Below are 21,867 nucleotides of genomic sequence, written 5' to 3' on the forward strand. Positions count from 1 at the left end.
GAATCAGTTGGACCTTGTGTTTCCTTCATAGAGTAAGTTACCCATGTTGAGACTTGAAAGATAATGTGAATAATCTCCCCAAAATGTTAAATGTAGTTTTCAAACAGGATTTATTTGTTTTTGTACAGAAAAATATTTTAGACCTGCAGGGCTTTTCTTTTTGTACAGAAAATACAGTTATTCACATGATTTTGAAGGAGTGCAACGGCATGGGGGGATTTGATGTTTAAAAAGTCTTGACTTGCTTGGAGCCTTGCACAAACAGACAACAGTGACAAGGACAGAGCTTTTGGGGCAGAACTCATACATTAACGGCATACTCAGCGGGTGCTTAGCACACACCAACATGTTCATTAGGCTTTTTAAAAGCAATAGCAAAATATTGAACTGAAAAAGGACATTTTCCAGAAACAAAACATGCATGGTTACATTTTCTAAAAAGAAAAACAATTTACTGAAGACCTGCAAAGCTTAAACATGTATGAAACTTCCAAAATGATGATTCCTCTCAATGACGTATTGCATTATATATCATGTTGTATGTCAAAATGTTCGCTATCATGGCTAAAATGACTGTGTGTCAAGAAAAGTGATCACTCAAAGTGACACAACTATTGCAAATGATCCTTAAACTCTGCAGCTCACTTCAGCTCTACAGAGCTTTCAAATGTAATGGCTTCCTGCTCAGTGTTTAATTCTTTAGTCTACACATTCACTTGGACTGTGTGGGACGATCTGATTTGACTGTGGCATCTGCCTGGCAACCTAAACAAATAGCTGTCACCACATTGTTAATGTTTCTCAATTCTGATTGGTGCATGCAAATATTTGATATAACCTCTTTCCATCAGTTCCTCACCTATTTCTTGATATTTACAACAGAACAGACACAAATAAGAAGACCTTTTCAGGACCTTTAACATGGTCAGCAGTGTTCATTCAACAGTGTGGATAAACAATGAGAATGGGCTGCAACACTTCCCTGTTTTCTATCAATATCACATTGATTTATGTCTCCTGCTGTCTTGAGCAATTACCATCATTTGCAGTTTGGGACTGCTGCGACCTTTAGTTAGTTCCATTTTTATCAGGACCAAAACACATTTAAAACCCACCAGAGACAAACACACCACAGTGCCCACGCAGTTTGAGATTAATAGACATGAGCGGAAGTAAAAAGGAAATGTCTGGCATTATGTTGGCCCTCTATGACTCAAGCAAATGTTAAAACCTGTAGTACAGTATCATAGTTGTGTCTGATTTAGATAACCATCATCATATAAGCACTCTGGCAAATCCAGCACAATATTCTGTTGTTTGGTCAATACATTCCTGAAGTAAAAACATATTTCTGTCTTGTTTAAGTATAAATAAGCCAAGTTATGTAAAGTTACTATTTTTGGTGGGCCTACAAGCCAGCACATTGTTTTCAGGGCATTCTGTCATACTTCACAAAGTCTTTCCTTGCTGATTTCTCTTTGAAGTTCAAGAACCAAAGGGCTCCAGATGCTTTTTGTAGAGAAAGACCGTTAAAAGGAGTCTGTTTGAAGACAGTGACTGCTATGGGAACATTGAGTGTAAGCAGCCACAGCAGCTCATGCTTCTCTGTCACCGTCAAATTCTTCGCACAGATGATTAGGTGTGCAAAGACCGAGACTGATGTGGAGCCAGAGTGATTAAATCACAAAGTGACCCAAATGAAAGAATTGATTAGCTTCACGTTCATGATATATGTGAAATGAGCCTACTTAAGTCTCTGATACTGATTTATTGGGATTCTTCTCAAGTCTGCTTGTGATTCACTAATATATTGTTTTGACAGCTTTTTAATACGGGGCTGACATTCACACGGGTGGGGGTATTACAGTAGATGTATCTGATTGGATCAGGTGATCAAGTGTTCAGAATACATTTTATTTAGCAGATGACTAGAGATGGATAAAAAACAATGTGAATGCACTTGAAATTGTAATCATATTTATTCCTCACTATAAAACAGACTGTATAAAATCTGTTTTTCATATAAAACAATGTAATGTTAAAGGACGTTGTACTGCCACTTGATGAATAAACAACACTATAAGTCTACAGCTATGCTAGCAGCTCTAGGAGGATATTGGGTTGTGCTTTAAGATGCTAACTTAAGTATGCGGACATGCTCGTAATGATAACGCTACAATTCTGCTTCAATTCAAATTTTTTCACCATCTTAGTTTAGTGTACTCGCACTATATTTTTCTCTTTAGTACTACATACAAAGTTCAGCTAACTGGATTTTCATTAGCTTGATTGGGGGTTTGATAAAAAAAAAAAAAGTGGACCCAATTAAAATGTTACGTGTTTGAAGCTAGATGAAAAGTTAAAGGATCACTAACATTGTTACAATCCAATCCATTCGTTTCCAAGTCCTTTCACTCAAAACCACAATCGCAAACCTTACGATCGCACCAAGGGTAAAGTCAGGTGACCACTAAAGTCAGTATTAATCATCTGAGGACCATAAACTCTCAAACTGGACTAAAGGAGTAAACCAGCTGACCAACTTACTGTCATTGTTGATGAAATTACTGAGTGAACAGGTTCACACATCAATCAAAGCTCCATAAGGTGTAAAAATTCTGGGGTTAGGGTAAAAATTCTGCCTCTTTATATATTGTACATTCATGTAAATTGGCTGCACCCCTTGTCTGACTTTGACATGGTCTCCTTGCATAAACATGATTTGTAAGGTATGAGACAATTTTACACATGAAAAGTTATAAATATGGCTTCAAGATGCATATTGGTGCACATTACAGTGATAATGAGAATCTTTTTGTTATTATTCATTAATTAGATAATCAAACAACCTGCGACCTTCAAAGTTGTGGAGGAACACTGCATGGTGTTGGTGGGACATCTGCAGCCGTCCCTGTGCCAGCCTGCTCTGCTCTTTGATCCGGCTTCATTATGCAGAGTTGAGGCTGACCTATCATGAAAGCCGAGACGTGCTGTGCTCCAGCCTCCCAAACTGTAAACACAGAGATGTACCCAGACAGCTGGTGGAGGGATAAAATAGTTAATTAGGGACTCTTTTTCTGCTACCACATCTTTTCCTGGTTTACAAACACTTCACTGGCTGATATTATTCCAAATTAAACTGCTGTTTGGCTACTCCCTAATGATAGTTTTCCCTGGAAGCTGTGTACTTTCTATTGGAGCTTCTCAGTTCCCTCCTCACTAATCCCCTTACTCTCATTAACCTCTTGCCTTATTTTATGCTGTGTAAATTAGGCTTGAGGTTTGAACTTCAAATATATTTAAAGTGTTTTTGATAAGGTACGTATTTCATAAGGTTGATATTTTCTTGTACGTTTTAAATCAACAATTTGATTAGTGTGGTATGAGTTGCAATTTGTGTGTGAAAGTGAAAAGAACATTCTGGTTATGGCTTTAAAGCCATTTTACAATGTATGGGTACAGAAGTCGGTTTTAAACAATATTACATTTTCTGGAGTAATTCAAGATGAAATTGTTGCGTTAGAGAGCAGATATGGCTTTTCTTGCACTTTTCTAGGTGATATTCTAAGCCAAACAATATACTTGTAACAACCTTGGGCAAATAAAAGGAAAAGGAAGCACAAACCTAAAACTCTGCACCATTACTATGTCATCATATTTCAGTCTTTCTCCAAAAATGGCTTGTATTCATGAGATAATTTTCTACGTTATCTTGACATTTTCAGCTGACATAGAGAGTGTTAACCGGTCACCCTGTGCTGGCTTCTCAAACTAAAGCTGCACGTTGACTCTGGGCTTTATCTGAGATAATTCATTTTCGTAGCTGAACCACCTAATCTGAATATCACCTATTGTACTGTATGTCACCTAGAAAAAAATGAGCACTCTGCAGGAGTCCAGCTCTAGTACAGCAGTGGTCACCTTCAAATGACAAGGCTCATCTGTTCCCAGCTCTCCTAGTATTGAATCAGCATTATTGTATGTCTCGCTCTCTCCTTTCCTTGATGTCTCTTTGCTCATAACCTCTGCCTTTTATTCTGCGCTACTCTCCTTCCTCCCGTCTCATCCTCAGATCATTGTTGTCACATTCCTGCCCTCTCTCTCCCCCCCCCCCCCCATCTCATTTTCAGTGTGTCTGCCGTCTTGTGCCGAGCTGCAGGGCCCTCTGGCTGATGTAATTTATGCTATCTCCTTTTGCTAGTGTGAGAGGAGAGCGTCCTGAAGCCAACACTCTTCATGCAGAGTGCTCCTGTGGGAGGCTGTGAGCCAGCACTGACTGAGCTCCCCTCTTTCTCTCTCTCACCATCTCCCATGAACACTGCAATGACCATGCATGTGAAGAAGACACTAAATTTGCATGGCTGTGAAGGCTAATTACATACGCCATAAAGTAGTTGTCAGGTGCCAAGACGTATTGCATCTGATGTAAGGACAGGTATCTGTTCTGCGGGCATTCATTACACGAAAATGTCAGTTTAAGTGAAGATGTTTTATGCTGTGCACTTATGTGAAATGTTTTGCTCACATCTCATGAGACCATCAGGAAACTGTAATTAATTACAGTCGCAGTAAAGCCCAAACACAGGAATATAGTTGATGTTGACTGCTTCATTTATGTGTGGTTTCAGGACTGCAATCCATTGGTATGACAACAGAGACGGCTTTGGCTGGGGGATTGAAAAGTGCAATGGAGGGTGACGGCATGAGAACCAATCAGGTGAGAGCGCTGTGGAACTCACAGCAGCTGTACATCATTTCACTCAGGCCCCTCAATCACTCAGGGGCCGCCGCCATGTTTGATATGCAAGGCAGCTAGCTTCCTCTGCATGTGCCAGCAACAGAACATCTTAGAGCAGCAGATCACACTACATCGTGCATTTTGATGATTGCGTTATCTGATCAAAGATTTGGATTTAAATCACTTTAAAAAGACAAGTACATAATGCCCCCTGAGACTCAGAATTTAAATGTTAAAATGAAACACAAAGCACTGGGAATGAAGCTTACACTTAAAAGAAGGGATTTCTCTCCCCAAGGGTGCCGAGGACCAGGGGGATATGGATGATAACTCGGAGAAGACCCCCAGCAAAGCCTCCAGATCCCCCCAGAAGAGCAACAAGCGGCCCAAGACCGTCCCGATTAAAGTCAGTCTACTGGACGGCTCAGTCTATGAAACCGGGGTTGAGGTAAGCTTCTACCTATTCGCATCAAGGATGGAAAAAGGGCTGAATAATCAATGTAATGACTATTATTATGTGTAGCCTATTCTTGTGCATTGTTGGGTTAGAATTAACATTTTGGTTCTCTGTAAATTCATTTTATTTCACACGTTATGCACATTTTCAATTGTAGTAAACAAAACAAAATGCAGCAAATTGGAAAAGCAAACAGTACTGCAAATCAGGCTTTGCACTTGGCTAAACTGGAAGGATTAATAAAAGAGAATACAGACTTAATAATTGAACAGACTTAGTGAATATATAAAGAGATTGATGAAGCCTGCATCACTCAAACTTCTGCTTTTCGAGAGAGATGAAAATAGTGAGACATGAAAACTTCAAATTAGGGAAGCGATGAGGAGACCATTGTTCCTCGAATAAATACATTAAACAAACTAAAATACTATTTCCATCACATTTTCTACATCTGTTGTTCCCTGTTAGAGGATTGCCTGGTGTCCCCCTACATCTCAATGTCATAATATAGCTCCTAATGTTTTCATTGAGTGGATAAAAATATGGATTGAAACTTGAAATCTTTCACTGATCCAGGAAAATACACCATTTCACGGTCCTGTCTGGCTATCTACTTAAACTCTGACAACCACAGATATGCTCATAAAATATGTTCTTGGAATGAAATATAAGATATAGGGTACAAAATCTTCCTTAATGGTCTGTGAGCCTGGAAAAAAACCATCAGGATTCAATTCTGCAAACAGGCAGAAACATAATTAGAAATAATGATTTGAACATTGTGTTTTGCAGTGCTATAAGAAAAAGCTATTTCCCTGGCCGCTAAAAAACACAAAGACTTGATGAGCAGGAATACAGCATTCATAGAAGCTGTACATATTCCTCTTTTGAACAGAGCCCCTTACTCAACACAGTACACCTCAGTGGGCTCTAATCTCCCTCGGTAATTTGCGTTACTGAGTCAGGAAAGCCGCAGCAGCTCTGTTGCTCTTCTCACCGAGAGGGCGGGTGGAGCGAGGTAACACAAGCTCTGCATTGTGGGGGATGGAAGACTCAGATGAGCAATCTCCGGCTTCCATGAATCGTGACTCTGTAACCCTTTTGTGTTTGTAAACACACGGGCATAGCTCTGGGTTTATTTGTACTTCGCAATCGTCCACACGCTCACAATGCTTAAACACGGCAGAAAATTCATCTGGAGGGAAAAAAGCAAGTGGTGTCAAAGGGGCCATATACAGCAGAGAGACCCTGGCCAGGACTTACAGATCACATTAAAGCCAGCTCTGAAACCCCATTTGCGGCTGCCAATGACCGAGTGTGATGCGTGACGGGAATGATCATGTTGGCTCAAACTCATTCATGTCACTTTATTCCTTTTACGGCGTACTGCATCTCACATGACCTCCCATATTTTACTTAGGAGTGGAGGAATATGTCATGAGTCCTGACCGGGGCATCACACATGCATTCTCCTTCAACTCAAACCCCTCCCCCCATACCTCCCTCTGTCTTGCATGTACACACACATGCACACACATTTCTTCATGTCACCTGGGCAGTGACACTAGAGGTATTGGGCTTTGATGGAAAATCCATACAGTTGACAAATGAGTGCTCTTATGTTTGACCAGAGAGAAAATAGAATGGGAAGAGGAAAGCGGAGGAGGGAAGATGAAGAAAATGGGGGAGGAGGTGGAAAGAAAGATGGAGATGCCAGGAGGGGTCGTTTGTGTACTGTAGGATATATGCAAGTATGTGTTGGAAAAAAGGCAGCAGGCACACAATGATGAATGCAGTGGAAGCGCTGCTGTAATGACAGTTGTGCCGTGATGACGAAAACACAAAGAAGCAGCCTGAGCCTCGTATTGATGTTTGGCTCACGACATTACCGATATTGATTAAGCTCAGTGCATTAGTCCAGTCCTTAACCTACAGCCATAATATTAAGAAAAGAACTACACCACCTGTGTACAGTACTCCCCAGCCTTCACGCTTACAAACCCACATACATTTCCCTCCAAAACATCTTGAATGAAACTGGCTTTTTTACACCATGAGTTACCCACATTTTAACTACTTGGACCTTGGCTGAACACAATATTTTCTTTTGATCCAACCCATGAAATGCTAATGTATTTTCATGGAACATTCATTTTTGATTCTCCCACATGACTGCGGGAGTTTCCACTTGTTTTCCACCATTGGAAAGCCAGGGCTGTGTTGGGTCTGCAAACCATACAATTGCAGTGAAACTCAATTTAGCCTCTGATGCTGACCTGATACACTTTTTAAGAAATACCTTATTAAGAAAGCAATAGAAATAATACAAAATAACTGTTTTGTGAATAAATCCTAAGCCTATCATGTAGTAACTTTTGTTTCACATAGAAAGAATGGCAACAAACTTGTAATACCTCTGACACAAACCAATGGTGTGTTCCAATAATGTCCTACTGTATTTAATATGTCAGAAAATGATTAAGTATGTCCCAATATATAGAATATGAAATGTGCCAGTACTGCTTACAGTCCCATTTCTCATTTTCTGATTTTTGGCACCTACTTGCTATCGAATGCCGTATAGTAGGCACATGATAAAAGCATTAAACCACAATCCAGAGTGCTCCACATTCTTACATTCAAAGTACCTCCTGAGAGAAAACCACCAGCGCCATAAATCGAGGTTCATGTGATCATGTGGTTAACGAGTAAAAGCTTGATACAAGATTCATGACTCTGGGAACATCCTCGGGCTCCTTAAAGAATGAAAACATCAGCTCATCTATAGTATATTCCTTCCCATTTCCATAAGCACAGATGTAAGAGGTTTCTCTGCTGCACGAGCCACTAAAGGTTCAGATGAGTTCAACCTCTTGCTCAAGGGAATTTCAGAATTAACACTTGCACAGAAGCACAACCTGTCTGTTTGAAGGCCAGCTTTTCTTATACACTGCTCCATATACTAAAAAGCCAGCTTGTTTACGCTGCGCTAAAAAAAGAGCCTTTTTTTTTTACCTCACAAATAAACAAGTTAACTGTTTTTATTATTTTTGGAACAAAGTTAATATATTTTCCAAGTGGTCATGAGACAACCTTGTGATTTTCTCATTAGAGCTTTTAATACAATTAATCTGGAACCAGTAGTTATTTGCGTCTTCCGACCTCAAATGTTTATTGCATTCACATGTTTTCCAGCAAGCTGCTTAGTGTAGGCATTGTGATCGACAACACTTATGTTATTTTCCATCAACTAAAATGTGCTTTAAAAGGTGTATAATGACGGACAAATCAATACAAATTAGATACATGAAAGGGGCTTTCCACCTACTTTACACATGAAACTCCATTTGCTCATTTGTAGGATTTCTACAAAGCCTTTAGCTGTTAAAATGAGTCTTTTGTGGTTCTGGAGGGAGATTTCTGAAAACAACACAAAAAATAACTTTGGTCAATTCATCAGGTTCATCTCGACTTGGAGGCGTAAAAATGTATCAAAGAAAGTTGGAATTACAAAGTTAGAGGATGTGGAATTTTAAAGACATAATTCAAAGTAATTGATTCGTAGGTCAGCTGGGAGATGGCTTGGTCCGGATACCTTGACCTCTGCTGCTATGATGTTGCAAATTGCCCAATGTTGTGCAATTGAACGGCTATAGTCCTTAAACTGCTATTTGTTTGGATTGTACATTTCACCTCACTGTCAAATTTGAGTACCGTATCAGAGAACAAAACCATGCTACTAAATGGCAAACTAAGAAAACTAGGAAAACTCTATAATCTGTACAGTTTTTTTCTGTAGTTAATTTCTAATTTCGAAGCGCTATCTCTTACCTTGCATTACTTAAATAGACTAAGTTCGATAGATTTACTTTCTATTTGGGTAGCCATTAAATCATTAACACACATGTCTCTCCTCATCTTGTTTGCATGGGCGAGGCGATCATCAAAATAGATTTCTAGGATTACACCAAATGACTTCTAACACAATCAGCCCACAGAACCAGTAACAGAAATGTGATTGGAGCCAATTGGAGCGACAACGAAATCTCATCAGCAGCTCCTGAATTGGTTGCCATGCTTGGGGGATCACCTGAGATGTGTGTTACAATTTCATTTTGTAAGAAAATCGAACGTATGCGCCACTCCCAAAACAAAACAAAAATACTGACTGCAGCCTATGCCTGTTAATCAGCATTATTCTCCCACTGCTTCGCCCAAGTCAGCTTCATTGCAGCAGGATACAAGTTATCAATAATTTGATTGAGAGACAGAAAACAGATAACTTATTAGTCGCTCTTAAATATTTAAAAGATATGCCTATTGTACTGCTGGCTTTTCCTACAAGAGCTGAACAAAGCTCCGTCGTGGCCTTGTAATAACCAGAGAGAGGGGGAAAGTGAGAGGGTACACGCACACACAGAAGGGACCTATTACTTCTGTTTCCATGGTAACAGCTGCTTGGTTGCTTTGTCGCCATAGGAGCCAGGTTTCCCTAGGAGACGAATCTGGCGTGTGTTCCTGTGTGTGTGTGTCTGTGGTGTGCATGCGTGTGTGGAGAAAGCATTTTGCCGAGGCAGTGTATGCATCCCACAGTGGGCTTGTTTCCTCCCCCGAAGGGCTAAAGAGAAAATAGGTGTGGTCTCCTGAATCGCCACTGATGCGAAATGCATTTCCTTCCTTATACAGGCATAAGGAGGCAGTGTGGCTCCTCCTGCACCACAGGGGAGAGGACAGGCTGAAAGCTTCTCCCAGACCACACTTGGGGTGGATTTTTCTGTCACTTTTTCACTCCTTTGTGTCATAAAATATGTGTAATAAGAAATGGTCTAGTAAGTAAAATAGTATACAGTTATAAGATAATTAAAATCAACCAAATAGTTATATATTGAATATAATAGAATAAACATTTTTTCCATTATTCTTTCTTCACAGAGGATTTTATCGGGGTATTTTGCATATACTGTAGATGAAGTCAAAACAATATGAGAAGAGAAAGAAGGCTATGACATGAACTAACGGGTCCCGGCTGTAAGGATTTGTTGTGATTTATGAACTGATTAATTGTCGTCCCATTCCTTGGATTTGCATTCATTGGTGTCTATTAATTCCCTTAGTTGATGCTTTCTTGTGCACGCACAATGCCATACACTACAGTATGCATGCAAGTTTCATTATTAAGTTTGAAACTATTTCATTTGAATAGTTTGTATCAATTGAAAAGTGAAAAAATGGGCCCTAATAAACCTGGGTGCATCATTTTCCCCCCTGATAATGCTACACTCTGAACAACAAATCTCTGTTGAAACTGTCAAGAGGAGAGCAAGTTACGTTAGATGTTAGCAGCCGATGGGCAGCTTTGTCTTGTTGGGCTAAAATCATAAAATCTCTAACGTAAAACAGACACTCCTTTGTGATGAGTATATGCTCTAATTATTTAAAGTAGATATTGTACAACCGTATCAGATTCCAATCCGCCTTCGACTGAGGGCAAAAAAGGGATTTTAGCTGCATGTGTCTTCTTACATCTTTAATAAACTTGCAACAGGCAATATTGTACTCTTTTTGTCTGTTTTGTCTATTGTTTTTGTCTGTTACAATAGTTGATGTTCATACAGCCTGAAACTGCACTGTGTCACCTGCCCACTCGCTGTGTGTTCTTACATATTTGCGTGCTTGTGTGTGTGTGCGTTACAGAAATTTGCCAAGGGCCAAACCCTGCTGGACATGGTGTGTGGCCATCTGAACCTGCTGGAGAGGGACTACTTTGGCCTGAATTTCCAGGACACTGACAACGCCAAGGTCAGACACAAAGAAACACACACATGTATTAAGATATCTTTCTTCAGGAAGTTTGCATTCCTTAAATCATTTGTAAAAGAACCTCTGTTGCTCAAACCAAAGGAAGCTGCAATTTAACAAACACAGGGCATCAATTAGAAATTGGAAACGGCTATGATTCAACTGGAGAGAAGTCCAAAATTGTTTTCCCAAATGTGGCTTATGAGAGACCTCACACACGCAAAAAGATGAGGTGCCTGATGCAGGCACTGGTGTTTATTATGTGTCTAGATTTTGTATTATATCTTATGATTGTTCATTAAGTTCTTATTCATCATATAAAGTAAAATCTGTCATGTGGTTACATTTCCAATCATTGACGCTTCGAAGCTCTATGTGGCTTTGAAGCTCTTGTGACATGTTTAGGAGCATAGCCCTCAGAATTCTAATTTGTGGTTTACTGGATAGTCATCTGGCACAAAATGTTGGCGCAGATTTAAACTTGCGGTTGAAGTGGTACATTTTTATTTGTTAACAATGTGTTACTTGATCCAAAAGGATTTGCAAGTGCTTGGTAGCTCTCACTTGTTTAATGTTGACCATTATCTCAAATGCAACAGAGAACTTAAGTTCTAATCCTCTTTTTAGAAGTCCGTCTGTTCTGTGATCATTGTTGTTACTGTGCAGGGGACATTTAGGTTATTCTGTGGAAATAAGCTTTGTGTAGTCCAAGTCCAAATGAATGTGTTGAAAAGCACTTGCTCTGTTTCTTTATACCTGCTTTCAATTGTTTTTGGGGATATTTCTTCGCTGATATCACAGCAAATGTCAACCAGCCTTTCAGCCAAGCGTCCCATTTAGCCAACCTGTTTTTCTAGGTGTCATAAAAGCAGTGAGTCCACAGTTGCCCTTTCAACCGTACTTAACCACTTGCAGCCTGAATGTGGCATACATGGCCTTTAACCTTTTAAGATGTGATTAGACAGTATGGCCTTTTAAAAATGGCCAACTGGGTCTACAGTGCAGCTTGAAAGCTCTAGTGACATTCAGCATAGGGAGCTGTACCCAACTGGCATTTATAGCCCTAATATTGATGCTTTCAGCGTTTAAAGAAGCCTGGTAGTCTTATTATATTTGGCTTTCAACTACAGAACATATTAAAAGAGGGATGAACAGCCAGTGAGGTACAGTTATTAAAAAGGTTCTTAAAAGTGTGAATATGGATGATTTTACTAAGGTGATTTTTGGAAAAGAACATTGTCTCTTTCTGTCTTTTTCAGCATTGGCTTGATCCCTCCAAAGAGATTAAGAAGCAAATTCGGAGTAAGTGCAGCCGACACACACAGTCAGATAAATCCACACACATGGCTATTCTTTACAAAACAACCTTTCTGCTGGTTTGCAGTTGGTGCCTGGACCTTTGGATTTTCTGTGAAGTTCTACCCTCCAGACCCATCTGTGCTCATGGAAGACATAACTAGGTAAGTGTTAATACACGGCACAGCTTACAATTGTCTGAAACTAGCATGAAGAGGTGTCTTGGGGATATTTTCATTTAGGCAGGAGACATGGAAAAGAGGTCTCATCTCAGGCCCTTAAGTGAGCTATATATATATATATATATATATATATATATTATCTTCTTATTATTATAGAAGATTTTGCAATGATGTTAGGCTTTCGTCAAAACCAATGTAAGGGGCTGAGAGGCAGGGTAGTTGAAGGCACCTACATCCCTAACAGGTGGCTCCACCCTCTCCCAATCAGCAGTATTGGGAGCAGGTGTGGAGACCGACACACCAGGTGCTAATCACTCCCTCAAGGGAGGCAAAGCAGACTGAGAAGCTCAGTTAGTGTCGGCACATGGAGGGAGCAGGAAGCACCCTCTCTGAGAACAAGTTTGGAGAGCTGGTAAGTCGGTTAGCGGCCCAGCTACCTTAGCCTTGGTTTTGAAAGGTATTTTGAGTGGAGTAAAAATAAAACCTTTTTTGATTCAATCACTGCCTCCGTTTTGATTGCTGCGCTACCACCTTCCTCTTTGTCGGCCCAGTCCTGTTACACCTGGTATCATAATCATGACCAGAGCAAAGCAAAATAAACACCAAAAGTATGTGCATTAATGTCAAAATGTAGGCATAAGACATTTTTTAATGGTTTGTTCAACTAAATCTTACAACAACACTTTTGTCATATGCTTTACATTTTATATCCCACTGTTTTCAGACCTTTCGGAAACTATGCCTCTCCCATTTGTGGTTTGCGGTGCTCAATTTTTTTTACATAAAGCCGAAAAATAAGTATTTGAGTTTTTCTTGATGGTCAACACAGTTAATGTCAAACTGTTGGCACTATTTTTGTTTTGCGACTTTATTAGGACTCATGTTATGCTGACCATAAAATCAACGGTAGGCAGTGTGGTCTGTGGGTTCTCTCAAATACCTTTGAAATTGTTTCTGGGGCGGTGTTGCTGTTTTTCACAAGAGTTCTCACAAAAAATTTGGGGGGGAATAAGATGTTGATGTTGAGATATTTGGGTCTGGAACATGTTGTGTATAGGCTAAAAGACAGACACTCAGGCACTGCTTTCTCTAAAGGCCAATCCACTAGCATTGCTTTAAAATCAGATCAGGTCAACATCTAATGGACTGAGACTAAAGAGTCCAGCAGTGGATCTTGATGGTTCCTGATAATACATACAATTGTCTCTTAAACACGTGTCAGTAGTTTTTCGACTCCCTTCTGTGTTTCTCGAGGTACTACCTGTGCCTACAGCTGAGGGACGACATCCTGTCCGGTCGCCTGCCCTGCTCGTTCGTCACCCATGCCCTTCTGGGCTCCTACACTGTCCAGGCTGAACTGGGAGACTACGAGCCAGACGAACATGGCCCGGACTACGTCAGCGAGTTCCGCTTTGCACCCAACCAGACACGGGAGCTGGAGGAGAGAGTGATTGAGCTGCATCGTAACTACAGGTCTGATACAATATGACGGTTAATTAAAATCAATGCCATACAAATATTGACAAAAGCTGGTATTCTTCCTTGGTGGGATTAAAATAAAAGAAGCAATTAATTATGTGTGGCACTTTGACTTGTAGGGGAATGAGTCCAGCAGAGGCAGAGGTGAACTTTCTAGAAAATGGCAAGAAGCTCTCAATGTATGGGGTGGACCTGCATCATGCTAAGGTACAGAGAAGAAACGTTGTCTCACTGAGACTGTTTCATTTACTTTGTCTGAAGTTTTATAATACTCAATGCCATGTGATTACCAGGATTCAGAAGGAATCGACATCATGCTCGGTGTGAGCGCCAACGGTCTTCTCATCTATCGAGACCGCCTTAGGATCAACCGCTTTGCCTGGCCAAAAATTCTCAAAATATCCTATAAGAGAAGCAACTTCTATATTAAGATCCGCCCAGGAGAGGTAAATAAAAACTCATTATCTTGTATTTTGCACATTGGTCGTCTTGAGAGTTCACTGTGCAATTGTCTGCGCATTCCCACTAGAATACCTCATGACAGTCACTTTGCCAAAGCAGAACAAGTGGAACAAAGGATCATTTGGTTAAGAGCCAACTCAAGATTTCCATTTCATGGTTTCACAGTTTTCAAATAACATCATTGTCTGTCTTGACTCATCCCGAGTAGCATAAATAGTCATTTCATGGTTTGATAAAGGTGTTACCTCAGAGATTTATCTGCAGCAAACAAGGTCACAACTGACAAGGAGATAATGTTTTGTTAAGATTAGGCTGATAGGTCATGTTTTCATTCTTCTACTCCTTCGCTCTTCCTTCCTGTTGACATTAAAGCCTGATTAGCCAGTCATGAGGATTTGCACTCTTGAGGATTTTACAGTACATCCAAATGTCGGAGGCACACTATGCTTTACAACTACCTAAACTAATTATGATTCATTCTTATAATTAATTATTTTGCCTTGAAAGTATCTGCAGTGTGTTGTACATCCACTGTTTAACTTGCATTGACATCTTCGTAGTAAACATTGAGCCATTCAGTGCATCCACTGTTCTACACATCTATCCTCTTAAGTCGGCTGTCATTTCTAATTGCCTGGAAGTTGCTTGTCATCGTAATTTAAAATCCTTTGATTTTAAACTGTCCCCACATCTTTTTATTTGTATAATAAGACACGATTTGGCTTCCTCTTATGTTTAAAGCCCTGGAATATTGCAAATAACCTATTGATTTGAAAGCATCTTCTTCTCACACCACTGATCATCTGGTGGAGGGATTGCATGAATGGCTAATTTGTAGGTTGGTGGGGATAGAAATACTACCTGACATGGCAGTAGAAAAATATATAATGAGATACTAGCAAAACAGTATTGATTTGCTCATTGCTGCAAAGTCAAAACAGTTCAACCTGCCACCATCCCTCCATCTTTCCCCGCACTCACTTCCTTCACTCTCTTTTCTTCCACACCTTCCTTCCTCCCCCACCTCCACTCCTTCCCCTCACTGCTCAGTATGAACAGTTTGAGAGCACCATAGGCTTCAAGCTTCCCAACCATCGGGCCTCAAAGCGATTGTGGAAGGTCTGCATTGAGCACCACACCTTTTTCAGGTAGGATACTCACAGATGCACAGGTCCACACGTTTTCTGCACTTCACTCCTTGCATGATCTGTTCACACTCTGCACAATTACCTTATCTTTCAGGATTCTATCAAGTGACACTCGTTATGTAAAATGTGTTGTTTCCGTTCCACGGTTAAACAATTTGATTGACAAAGAGCTACTGATACTGATTTATTTGTGGTTTGTTTTGTTATGTTAAGCTGTTAGTGCCGTTTGACAATTCAGTAGATTAAAACGGATGCAAAAAAATAATGGGTACAGAGAGATAGAACAACTCATTGGGAAAAGCATGAAACATACACATGTTATGTTGTAAATAATGATCATGCTGATACAAGTTATTAGATATATACCTTGCTTGCCCCTCAAGCTATTTTATCATGTTATACTTTGCAGATGAAATCGGTAACTGTTCCACACTGCTGTCTGTGCACCCCCCACCAGCCCATCACAATTGGCAACTAGAAAGCATTAGCGCCAATCTCCTGATTGCATATTGTTATTGAAAAGTCACCAAATGTAATCACTGGTCAATCATTGGGGGCTTCTTAATTTTGGAGGTAATCAAGTAAACAATGTCAACAAGGGCATATTTGTGGTACACTTACACAAGCTGAACCTTTCTGCAGGTTGGTTTCCCCAGAGCCGCCTCCAAAAGGCTTCCTGGTGATTGGCTCAAAGTTCCGCTACAGCGGGCGAACCCAAGCCCAGACCAGACAGGCCAGCGCTCTGATCGACAGGCCGGCCCCACAGTTTGATCGGTCCGTTAGCAAGAGGTACTTGCTGGCCAGAAGTATTGATGGAGGTAAGATCCCAGACTACTTCTCTGTCCACTCTGAGGTTCACTTATTTTTTGGATTAACATGTGAGCCAATACATTGGCTCCAGCCCCTCAGGTATAAAATGGATTGATAACATTGCATGCCTGAAAGAATACTTAGCTATTCCATCAACAGTGCATATTGATTTTGTGTTATGGCTCTCAGACTGAAGAAAGTGCCTAACACATTTTTTAGGTCCCATGTTGACAGAGACTGAAACTCTTTGGCAAAAACTGCAATAAAAGCAGCTTTTAACTTGTGATTTGTTAGAGCACAGCCTTTTGATATATGTGGCTTTAATTAACACTGTACTGCATATCATGTAAAGCTTTATTATGGAGTTTTGGTTGGTTCACGTATTCCTTCCCTTGCACTTCCCCAGCCTCAGTTCTTGGTTACAGTATGGAACAGCTGTCCCAGCGGAGCTCCAGTGAACGCACACAGTTCATGTCCAGAGAAGATCTGGACCAGGAGGGCAGCCTGGACCTGGACCACGATCAGTACCATTATCAGGACCAAGACCAGGACCAGTTCACAGATCAGGAGCTAGAGCAGCATGATGACCAGGATCTAGATCAGAAGCATGCCTTGGGAGCTTACATATCAACTCCCAGTAAGACCATGGAGCTCAAGGTACAAACATGGACCTGCTGTTCAACAAGGCTTAAATGTGTATATTTAAATGCACACGGTTTGAATAAACTACATACAACTATTCAATCTGCAATGTCAATAAAATGATACACCAGATAAATCCATTATTTCCTAATAGTTTAAGAGAATGGCAATGAAAACTCTCAAGGCAGTTTCTTTAGCTCTAAAAGTATACATCTACACCCTGGACAGAAAAATCCCTCATGAACTTTTGCCTTACATTCCTCATCCTTCACTCTCACATTCCTTTTCATATACGACTGTAATCACCTTCCTGACTTTTTCTCTCCTTGGCCTAATTTCCTCTATTTCCTGCTCCTCTGCAGACTTATAAGACTCATAATGAATCCTCTTTCCTCTACATTTCTTCAATCGCCTCCCGAAGTCTAACTTGACCTCTTTGCTGCCGATGATATTTCTTTAACCCAGCTTCAAGCCTCTAACAGTTCTTCTCTTCCCCTTGCTGTGATGTTAACACACACTATGCTTACTTATACTCTCTTCTCTCTGACCTCTCTGTGGTCCACCTCATACTCTCCTGCAGGGTGAGGAGGAAGGCACGTCTCTAGACTCAAAACCAGAGGTATTTGGGCCTTGGCCCTTAGCGTCTGTCTGTGTTTTTCGGTTTTTGTAGGTTTCATACAATCTATCCTTTTTTTTTGTTTGTCTCTGGGAATGTTGTTTCTTTTCATGTCATGACTTCCAGGATTCCACTAAGTATAATCCATGGAAACTGCATGAATTGATCTTCAGTTGAATAGGACACAAACTGTTTAATATGGATTATTCAGATCTTTCTTTCCTTTTTTCTTATCTGCCCTCTGGAAAAATGTTACTAGATTTTTGTTCATTGAAATGTAGCTGTTATTCAGAGTGAACAGTGAAAAAAGCACCTTTCACAATTATCAACACATGTTTAATTGTGTCCCTGTGTGAAATTAGATATTATTAGCAGAATAAACAGATGGCCCTAAAGCACTGTTGATGATTCAGTGAATCAGCGTTTCCCTAGTTGGCAAATCTCCTGATACTGCTGAGATGGGTAGACGTCCCACTATTCAATTAATATTTAGCTATTTTAATATATATTGTGCTTTATAGAAATACATTCTTAATGTAGACGCATGAATTCATTGTTGTTTTCCTTATGGTAAAGGTTATTTTACAGTGCATTTAGTCTGATCATTTGTGTCTTTGTGATGCATTCCCACCAAGTCTTTGGATGAAGAAGTATGGGAATAATCTCCCTCTCCAAACACTTATGCTCAGTCAATAGATGACTGCATTAATTATCAATTGGCTGACACTGAAATGGATTGTCCCTGTCTTCTTGGCAGAGCATTAAATGGCTTGAAAGTCTTTTAGTAAAAAGCCCTGATGGTGTTAACTGTTTGTCCGTCTGGCTGCCTGCCTCTTTGACTCACCTGCAGCACTCTACCTCTTTGTCTCTGCACGCATCTGTTCTCAACCCCGACCCCCAATCCTCAACCTCCCGCTTTGCTCAAAACCCTTCACTTCATCTCACTTGTCCCACCCTGGGCTCTTTCATCTGTTGGAAAAGGATACGGCCACCTCTCGGCCCAGACAGGAGGTACTACTTGTTCTGTCTTTTGGCATGTGCTGTGTGTCGTTATCACCAGGTGTTCTGTGTTTTCTTATTTATACCTGTGTCTCTCACTCACTCACTGCTAAACTCAAACTAACACTTTTTTTTAATAGCCTTTGAGTCCTCAATTTTGCCTCAGTTTTGTTCCCCATCTTTCAAAAATTGCTAGGCATACTACTACATGCATCACCAGTAAAAACACACTTTGTAAGATATATTAAATATAATATTTATTCCCTCTAATTAGGGAATCTTTTAAACCTTTAGACCTCTCACTCAATATATGTTTGCACACATTTCCAAGGTAAACTAAAAATGCTGATGATACTAATTTTGAGTGTACTATGGTCTAAGGTCTATATCAGTTTTAGGTTATTATCAAGACCCTTAATCTTTCAAAGATGTGTAGCAGTATTTTATGCATCCTACAGCCCAGTATCACAACAAAAAACAGGCATGCATGCACTGAACCCTCATCAGAGTTAGATTGAAAATAAAAAGGTGACTGAACCAGAACCAAATAGTAAAGTAACATTTGTTCTTTTTTCCTCCCTGCTGTGTAAGCAACAGTTCTTGGATAAGCCAGAAGATGTTTTACAGAAGCACCAGGCCAGCATCAATGAGCTGAAGAGGGCTTTGAAACAGCCTAACAGCAAGATGGCCCAGAGGGAGAAACGCCTGTCCTCAGCTACTCCTCCTGGAGGAACCCCTGAGCGGAAAGCAGTAAGAACGACCTCCTGTTCCCAAGATATAATACTCACTGTACTATTACAGTTAGAATCATATATAGTTAAAGATTTTTTCCATCCTGACTTTTGTTCCACTCTCTTTCAAAAAATGTATTTCATTGTGCCAAAACTCTGAAAAATCTGAAACGTTAATGACTGTTTTTCTTCACAAATCATTGAGAGTAATGATGTGGGATATCAAGTAGAAGAGCTAGGCTAATGTAACCATCTACTCTATGTCAACATAGGCGACCGCTGATGCCAAATTGATTGACAAGCAGGATGCTTATGAAGGAGAGCTGGATACTTGCTCTGAGAGTAAAAACACATTTTCTTTGACACCTTGGACTGAAACAAAGACGAACAATGGTCAAACAGCCAATGACTCTTTAAAAACTAAACCTGGGTCATCTCCAAAACAGGAAACAGACTTTTGGGCTACAGGAATAACAGATTTGAACCCTGTGGATGGTACAGTAGCAACTAACGGTCATCACAATTCTGTATTAGCAAGCAACACCATTCAAGAAAATGGATACGGATCTCAACATGACAAACATGGGAGTGCAATGAGCAACAGAGATATTAGGCATTGTCAGTATGAGCGCAACACTCATGGAGAGGGAACAACAAACTTTGAAACTGTAGTGGCTGTGGATTCTCTCCCAAAAGGCAACAGAGGCAGAATCGAGTGTGATGCGAGTCAGTGGGAAACCTGGAAAATAAAAGACTCAAGCCCTGTGGGAGCTCAAGAATGCAACATAGGAAGAAACTCAAACACAGAAGTCACCAAAATAGTTCCTCTAAAGCCACAGAGATCAAAGAAGAATAAGGAAAACACTCAATCTCAGAGTTGGTCTGACAGAGGTGTCTTTGGTGAGACTGGGGATGTACAGATGACAAAATCAAAAGATGACTATTGTGAGAAAGGAAGGAGAGTTGATGACAATGCTGTATTGCAGTCTGCCGCAAGTGTTGTCAAGGAAAACACAGGAGCCACCATGCGCGACAGCGAGGTTGCAATATCATTTCAACAGCAAAAACTTCTGCATCCACAGATGAAGAATGAGTTGTGTTGGCAACAGGAGCTTAGGGACTGCAGAGGCACAACAGGACAAAGTGTGTTTACAAGAGGAGGACATGATGATAATTTTCCAAACTACTTGGAGTCTAAAGAGAATCTTCTCTTTAGCTCCAAGTTTCCAACAGTACCTCCTCTAACGCTGCCTCTGAAATCACAGTGGTCCCGGGACAGACAGAGCAACATGGACAGCAGCCACATCCACTTCAGGATGCCAAGCCAAGACGCATCCAAATGGAAGCAAGCGGTAAAACCATCCGCCCCTTAACATACTTGTCAATCATCGGAAAGTAAAGCATTGCATGAGCTTCAGGCGTGCAAATCTTGTTTTTACCATCTAAAAACAATCAATCACACATACTTCAGAACTCATGTGGCTGTTTATGAGAAAGCAAAAGTTCACGTCCCTTTGCATAGCATCATTGACAAACTTAGTTTACGTACATGGCCCAGAGAGCTTTTTGCTTTCCCTTGTTCTCCCTTCGCAAAGTTTGACATCTGCTTTGCCATTTCAGAATGTGCAGGCCTCTAAGCAAAAACACCTATGCTTAAGCTTCAGGCGTCCCTTCAATCCCACCTTGACTTGTCACGTGCACACTTGGTCTCTCCTTCCAACAACCTCACAGAAAAAAAGGTGGCTGCTGTTGCAAGGAGTGCAAGACCTCTTCACAATTTTTCTTTGAAACCTCTTTTTCACATAATTTAAGAATCCTTTCTGTAAATGACTGAGAAGGGCATTTGAATCAAATGTTCTGCCTTGGCACCACTGTGGCTACAGCAGAAAATGAAGAAGGCGATTAGATTTAATCACATGCTGCAGAGCTGCCAAAAATCTTCAGGGCTTAAGTATTCATATACTGCATTTACGAATATGAATACCTCTTTTCTGAAAGGGATTTTGAAAAATCGAACATTTCAGTGCATGGCATTACCATTGCACTTGCAGTCATTTCTGATTATGTCAACCTTTGAATATACCCTATGTGCATGCTTCAGACAGTAGTCGTAAGCTTTATTTGCTTATTGTATAGTTTACCTACCCATAAAACTTTAACTTAACACCCAGCCACTTTAACTCACTGGGTATGGTGACCGTTTTGATAAATAAACGTAGGTCTCAATATGACGTTTAGTTTTAGTTATTTAATGTAAATGATTTGGATGTGGGCCTATACAACGTAAATCCGTGAGTTAAGTAGTTCCAAGTTGCTTACAAAATAAACATAAAATAAATGGTTTAACTATTGTCAATATGGACAAGCTACATATTGGTAAATCGGTTAGATTACCGCAATTTAACCGTTCAGTCCATATTACAGTAAACATGATCACTAAGGTAGCCTATAGTTTATTCAGATTTACCGGCATGGTAAACAAGAGCGATAGAAACAAAAAGTGGCGGA

The 21,867-nt window shown here is 40.3% G+C and overlaps 1 protein-coding gene and 1 long non-coding RNA gene across 4 annotated transcripts in view; one reads left to right on the top strand and one right to left on the bottom strand.

The window, feature by feature from the left end:
* LOC134867176 (uncharacterized) overlaps positions 1-21,867 on the bottom strand; it is a 48,225-nt gene that overhangs the window by 25,947 nt on the left and 411 nt on the right. The gene's annotated exons all lie outside the window — the stretch shown is intronic.
* Positions 1-21,867, top strand: part of si:dkey-178k16.1 (band 4.1-like protein 1) — a 36,891-nt gene that overhangs the window by 7,846 nt on the left and 7,178 nt on the right. The window contains exons 2-14 of one of the 2 annotated variants that reach the window (XM_063887503.1): positions 4,629-4,717; positions 5,037-5,186; positions 10,890-10,994; positions 12,254-12,296; positions 12,379-12,454; positions 13,727-13,945; positions 14,071-14,158; positions 14,245-14,397; positions 15,464-15,561; positions 16,204-16,379; positions 16,778-17,028; positions 17,594-17,632; positions 19,226-19,378. In XM_063887503.1, coding sequence (XP_063743573.1) covers positions 4,646-4,717; positions 5,037-5,186; positions 10,890-10,994; positions 12,254-12,296; positions 12,379-12,454; positions 13,727-13,945; positions 14,071-14,158; positions 14,245-14,397; positions 15,464-15,561; positions 16,204-16,379; positions 16,778-17,028; positions 17,594-17,632; positions 19,226-19,378 — 1,623 coding nt within the window. In that variant the 5' untranslated portion in view covers positions 4,629-4,645. The remainder of the gene's footprint in view (positions 1-4,628; positions 4,718-5,036; positions 5,187-10,889; positions 10,995-12,253; positions 12,297-12,378; positions 12,455-13,726; positions 13,946-14,070; positions 14,159-14,244; positions 14,398-15,463; positions 15,562-16,203; positions 16,380-16,777; positions 17,029-17,593; positions 17,633-19,225; positions 19,379-21,867) is intronic. The other variant, XM_063887512.1, reaches the window with a different exon arrangement.

The sequence above is a fragment of the Eleginops maclovinus genome, chromosome 1 (genome assembly GCF_036324505.1).
Source record: "Eleginops maclovinus isolate JMC-PN-2008 ecotype Puerto Natales chromosome 1, JC_Emac_rtc_rv5, whole genome shotgun sequence".
Lineage (NCBI taxonomy): Eukaryota > Metazoa > Chordata > Actinopteri > Perciformes > Eleginopidae > Eleginops > Eleginops maclovinus.